The 6,263-nt window shown below is 49.6% G+C and overlaps 1 protein-coding gene across 3 annotated transcripts in view; it reads left to right on the forward strand.

Annotated features, from left to right (window-relative positions):
• The window catches only part of RC3H2 (ring finger and CCCH-type domains 2), a 53,319-nt gene that overhangs the window by 39,140 nt on the left and 7,916 nt on the right, over positions 1-6,263 (forward strand). For 2 of the 3 annotated variants that reach the window (XM_084821367.1, XM_084821368.1), the window contains exons 15-20: positions 1,103-1,316; positions 1,415-1,499; positions 1,965-2,046; positions 2,266-2,400; positions 3,007-3,114; positions 4,911-5,059. In XM_084821367.1, the coding sequence (XP_084677493.1) occupies positions 1,103-1,316; positions 1,415-1,499; positions 1,965-2,046; positions 2,266-2,400; positions 3,007-3,114; positions 4,911-5,059 (773 nt within the window). The remainder of the gene's footprint in view (positions 1-1,102; positions 1,317-1,414; positions 1,500-1,964; positions 2,047-2,265; positions 2,401-3,006; positions 3,115-4,910; positions 5,060-6,263) is intronic. The other variant, XM_084821369.1, reaches the window with a different exon arrangement.

The following is a 6,263-nucleotide window of genomic DNA, read 5'->3' on the forward strand; positions in this document are numbered from 1 at the left end:
TTAAATGTGTTGGCCTTTAAGGTGCCAAAAGACTCCTGGCTGTTTTTGCTGCAACAGACTGACAGGGTTACTCCCCTGGACATTGTTCTTCATGCCATGTCACTGTCAGCTTTTTCTGCATTTCATTCCCCCTTGACCTCACTGTTATAGTCCTATCCCCTCTGCAATCTGTAGCGTATATGTACTTAAAGCTCTCGGTAACACTGCTTCTGGAGCAGGGGACCTCTTTCAGCCCGAGGGCCGGATTGAATTTCAGAGAAGCTCTTGGGGCTGCATTCCAGTGGTGGGTGGGGTTGAAGGCAAAGGGTGTGGGGCCATAACAAAATAAACCTCACCAGCCTATTTTAGCTTAAAGCTCTCGCTGCCGGTAACTCAGCCCTGGGAGAGGCATTTCAGCCAAGTACAATGGGGGGTGGGGGGGCTCCACAAAAGCCAAGAAACCAGCAAACAATGAGCAGTCGGGGGAAAGGATGTGGGGCGTTGGGAAAGGGGCGTGGAACCCCAGGAGTGCTGGATTTGGCCACCAGGCCTGAAGTTCTCCACCAGTGCGCTACATGCATTTGATGAAGTGGACTCTGCCATAATAAATTTTTTAGACCTTAACATGCCAAAGACTCTTAACTGTTGTTCCACGAAGCGATTGTCTTAACCTCACCTGGCTGTGGATGCTGGGAATTGCAGTCCAACACATTTGGAGGGTGCCAGGTTGAGGAAGGCGGTGGTAAGAAATAGAGACATGACACTTAAAACTAGTGGAGGCTGCTGGCGCTGATGTCAGTGGGGCAGTAAATCCGCTTCAGGTTTCAGCCAGAACCAGTCAGAACTCTAAGGAGCCTATCCAAGGTGCGGAAGTATCATAGATAACTCCTTTAGCGGTCTGACTGAAACCCGGAGTGGATTCAACAGTCCACTGACATCAGAGCTACAAGCCTCCACTGCTTGAAACGCAGTGCTAAGAGGCATTCCTAAGGGAATCATTTGGACAAGTGTTTTTGAGAACACAAATACTACGTTTGAGTGGGACTTGCAGGTGAGCCTCTCCCTCCCAGTCAACATGCAGGCCAGACACATGAGCCCTCCTTTTTCTCTCTGTTCTATGCAGGATCTCGACAGCAGGGACATGAAGCGACGGGTGCATCTCTTTGAAACACAGAGAAGGGCAAAGGAGGAAGACCCCATTATTCCTTTCAGCGATGGGCCCATCATCTCCAAATGGGGTGCCATCTCCCGGTCATCGCGCACGGGTTACCACACCACAGACCCAATCCAAGCCACTGCTTCCCAAGGAAGTGCTACGAAGCCAATCAGCATGTCAGGTCTGGTTTTGAGCCTTGGGTGGGGCTGGAGGAGGTCGCCAGTGGGACAGGTTTTCTCTGGTGGCATCAGCTGAGTTTCTACCTTTTGCTTGTCACAGATTATATCCCTTATGTCAGCACCGTTGATTCCAGATGGAGTTCCTACAGTTCAGATTCGACTTCATCAGCATCTTTCATGGAACGGTAGGCAAGCGGTGTTCCGGCTGCCTGATCACTTCAGTAACACAAAGGTCGTTTGGGGAGAGGTTTGTGCCGATTGTGGGACCCACAGGGCAGGCATCACCTCAGTGCCACCTGCCTGGTCCCTCGCCTGTTCAAGCAGGAGAAGCGAAGAATCCCAGACTGCAGGTGGATGCAGGTAGCTTGAAGCCACTTACGGTGGACTGCAGGCAGCTTAGGTCCACAGCAACTTTGCCAGGCTTCTCAGAGCGAGGCTGGTGTTTTGAGAGAGCATCTCCTCACATGGTACAATGCCAGAGCAAACCTTTGAGTCTAGTGCATATGCAGGTTTCCTAGCATGCTGTACTGGCCTCTGTCAGGTTAACTAGGATTGGCCTATTTAATTTGGAGGGGGAGGTGTTGTGGGGAGAGGTCTTCTCTGAACCACGTGAGGAGTAACCTTTAACCCTTCCTCTCCTCTCTTTAAAGGGACCGGTTCATCGTTACTGATGTATCTGCTCCCAGAAAGCATTCTAGCACAGGAGATCTACTGAGCATAGAACTGCAGCAGGTATGGCTATTCAGGCAACTTTGTCTTTTGTCTGAAATGTTTGGGATGGAGGATTTGCAGAGTGCCGGCTAGTCTGCTTAGCTTGACCTGGAAGCTACAGGGAGAAGGACTCAAATGTTTGGTGTTTAGGTGCAGCTCCATCCTGCACATATGTGGGGGTTGCCATTGATGGCGGTAGCCTGCCTGACCCGTTGCTGCTCACTCTTTCCTTCCGTGCAGGCCAAAAGTAACTCGTTGCTACTTCAGAGAGAGGCAAATGCACTGGCCACACAGCAGAAATGGAGCTCCTTGAATGAAGGCAGCCACCTCACCTTAAACCTCTTAAGCAAGGACATCGATCTGAGGAATGGCGAGGTAAAGTGGTTAGGTTCTTGATTTTTTAGGGCTAGGGGTGACACTGGGGGCCTGTCTTGCTGCTGCTACAGACCCGTTGGTCTGAGAGTGAGTCGATGCCTTTTAGTCACCAAGAGGGGTGGGGGCAAGTTCGGTGACATCTGGTTTTGAGGCTTGGATTTGCAGAGCAGGGGAAGTGCCCTCGGTACCTGCTCCCCTCCAGCCGGGAAGCACAGAAACAGTTCTGCCAGTTTGAAGCAGAAACCTGCTAACTGAGGTGCTGATTGGCTCCCCTCTCCTCACAAAAAATTGTTTTGTAAGTTCTCTTCCTTATGAACAGGACAATGGATAAATGCATGTGGCACTTCTTAAAAATTAGAGACGATGTCTGATTTGCTAGTTTGCATGCCTATAATTTCAGGGAGGAAGTTAGACTCTGCTTTTAGCTGAGGATATGAACTTCCTGTTTTCCTGATGTCTGGCTTCCCCAAAGCAGTGTTGATATGCGAATAGCAGCTGCTCCCGCCTATACCTTTTAGAGATGTGTAGAGACCTCTCCACGCCATGCCTGTGCCCTGGAGTACTACCCATTCTTTTAAAAACTCTTCCTCCTTTCCTGCTCCACAGGCTGACTATACCGAGGACGGTGCAGACACAAAGCCGGATCGAGACATTGAATTAGAACTTTCAGCCCTCGATGCTGATGAGCCTGACGGGCAGGGGGAGCAAATTGAAGTACAAAAACATATTCTCTTCCTTCACTGAACATGTGTGTGCGTGTGGTCTGCGTTCTGCCCTATCTCAGAAGCCCAAAGGAGCTGGCAGTGCTATTAAGTGTCCACATAAAGTATGAAATATCATAAGCCAAAATCACCTAATCCCAGCGAATGAACTCTCAGTCTAGACGAGGTTTTCTGAGGGCTGATTTTCTTGAGTCCTGAGTGAACGCATATGAAGCTGCCTTAGATTGAGACGGGCTGTGGCTCCATGGTGGAGCCCCTGCTTTGCGTGCAGAAGCTCCCAGTTTCAATCCCCAGGAGTTCCAATAAACTGAAACGCAATCCAGACAAGACGGAGGTACTGTTAGTGGGTGGTTCGTCTGCCCGGCTAGGTGATATTCAGCCTGTTCTGGAGGGGGTTGCACTCCCCTGAAAGGATCAGGTTCGTAGTTTGGGGGTGCTCTTGGACCCAGAACTGTCACTTGAGGCACAGCTGAACTCAGTGGCACGGAGCACTTTTCATCAGCTTAGGCTGGTATACCAACTACACCCTTATCTGGACAGAGAGAGCCTAGCTACAGTTATCCATGCTCTGAGAACTTCTCGTCTGGATTACTGCAATGTGTTATATGTGGGGCTGCCTTTGAAAACGGTCCGGAAACTTCAGCTGGTCCAAAACAGGGCAGCAAGATTGTTAACAGGGACTGGCCAACGAGCTCATATTCCGCCAGTACTTTTCCAGCTGCACTGTCTGCCAGTCCATTTCCGGGCCCGATTCAAAGTGCTGGTATTAACATTCAAAGCCCTTAATGGCTTGGGGCCAGGTTATCTGAAGGATCGCCTCCTCCCATATGTGCCAGCCCAGACCTTAAGATCATCCTCAGTGGCCCTTCTCCGTGAGCCCCTGCCAAAGGAAGCAAGGCGGGTGGCTAGTAGGAGGAGGGCTTTTTCTGCTGTGGCACCCAGGCTGTGGAATGAGCTCCCTAGTGAGGTTTGCCTGGCACCTACATTGTATTCCTTTCGGCGCCAGGTGAAGACCTTTTTATTTTCCCAGGCATTTTAGCATTTTAACTTTCTAGACTTTTAGCTTTGCTGTTTTAAATCGGTATTTTAAACTCCTGCACTGCTGCTAGGTTTTACTGTGGTGATATTGTTATATTGTGGTTTTAACGTTCTATATATTTTAAATTATTTTATTGTGTGCTGTTTGGTTTTAATTTTTGTGAACTGCCCAGAGAGCTTCGGCTATTGGGCAGTATAGAAATGAAATAAATAAATAAATAAATCTTCAGGTAGGGTGAATAAGGAATCCTCCTGAGACCCTGGAGAGCCGCTGCTGCCAGTCAGTGTCAACAATGCTGGGCTAGATGGACCCAGGGTCCGACTCTGTCTAAGCCAGCTTGCTATGCCCCTATACTGTGCCAAGCCATTACTCGTCTAGCCCAGTGAGTGGTAGCAGCTCTCCAGCAGCTGAGATTGGGATCTTTATGGTTACTTTTAATCGGTGATGCAGAGAGTTGAACCTTGGAACTTCTACATGCAAAGCACGTGTTCCTACCACATGGCTACGTCCCCCGCCCTATACATCAACAGAGAGTGCCTCGTGTCCTTCTCTGTATGACTCTGATCCTTAGCAAGGCGTTTTAGCGGCCACCTCAGGCCTGTACAAGTGATCCCACCAGTCCGCTTCCCAGTGTTGCCCTTTCCCCTGCATCGTTCTCCACCTTTTACAGTGGCTGCTATTTTGGTAGAGTGGTCACCACCCCTAATTAAGGCTGGCCTTTATGTTCCTCCTCCTCCTCTATCTTCCAGGAAATTCTGGGCCTGCAGCTTGGGATCGACGGTCAAGATGACCATCTGTTCAATGGGTCAGCTCTGGAGAACGGCCACCCTCTGGAGCAGCCCCACAAGGAGCCCAGGCAGCGGAAGAGGCCCAGCTTAGGTGAAGACCTTGCTCTTCTGTGAGTGTTAGACAACAGCAGTTTTGCCCTGAGACTGAAAGGCTTCTGTCACCAGGAGCCTCTGTCCTGTCCTCCCCGCTCCCCTCTCCTGCAGCGGCCTTGGCACGTGCTGGTCTTCTCATGCCTTGTCCCTCCTTTCTTTCTCTCGACAGCTGCCGAGCCAGGACTGTTCTTAGGTCACAGTGCTGGCTGTGTGCGTGCACATGCATCTTGTAATCTTGTAATCTACAACAGGATTAGGCAAGCTGGTGCCCTCCAGATGTGTTGGAATACAACTCCCATAACCCTTTACCATTAGCCATACTGTCTGTGGCTGATGGGAGTTGCAGTCCAAAGCATCTGAAGGAGCACCAAGTTGCCTACCCCTGATCTACAGGGTCTGCTAGCCATCATCACCTTGATTTACCTTGGGAATCCATTTCAGTTGGCTTGCCTGTGTCTACCCGACAAAGAGCTCTCTGCACCCTGGGAGGTGGCATGCTTTTCTCCAAAATGCAGATGGACCAGTGAAAGATGGTTTATAGATTTCTAGAAACCGGGAACAAGCTAGCCCAACGAGCTGTTGAATCCAACTCTCCATCAAGTGCTGGGCTACCCAGCAGCCGTAGCATCCCAGAAAGATGCATAGCCAACCTTAATTGGTTCCACAACCTCCTTGGGCTGGGCTGGACAGAGCTGATCATCAGGGCTGGGTCATCTTTAAGCAGTTGCTTGCACCCATGAATTAGAAACGCTTTTTGTAGTCCTACGGATAGGTAAATGTGCAGTCCCCTACTTTTCCTCTAATTGGAAGTCATATCATGTACCATTCCCAAAGGAGTGAAAAAAAATGTTGCTTTCAGAAACCTTTTTATGTATTTACAGACCACTATCATGTTCTCCTTAGCTCATTATCTCATCCCTTCTGAGTAGTGCAAAAACTCTCTTGAAAGAGGCTGCTAATAATTCACTGTTCCTATGATTACAGCTAGGGCAGGCAACCCTGTGCCCTCCAGATGTTTCAGAATACAACTCCAATAATCTCTGACCACGCTGGCTGATGGGAGTTGTAATCCAAAACATCTGGAGGGCAGCATGTCTATCCTTGGATTATCATTTTGAGCCCCTGTGGAAATATTGAAAATCCAGTCTTCTGTTTTCAATTGTGATCATGGCTTCTTTTCTTTCCCGCTCCCCCCTTTCTCTCCCCTCCCCTCCAAATCAG

This window comes from Heloderma suspectum, chromosome 14 (assembly GCF_057233095.1).
Source record: "Heloderma suspectum isolate Gila_16-S chromosome 14, 16-S_ref, whole genome shotgun sequence".
NCBI lineage: Eukaryota > Metazoa > Chordata > Lepidosauria > Squamata > Helodermatidae > Heloderma > Heloderma suspectum.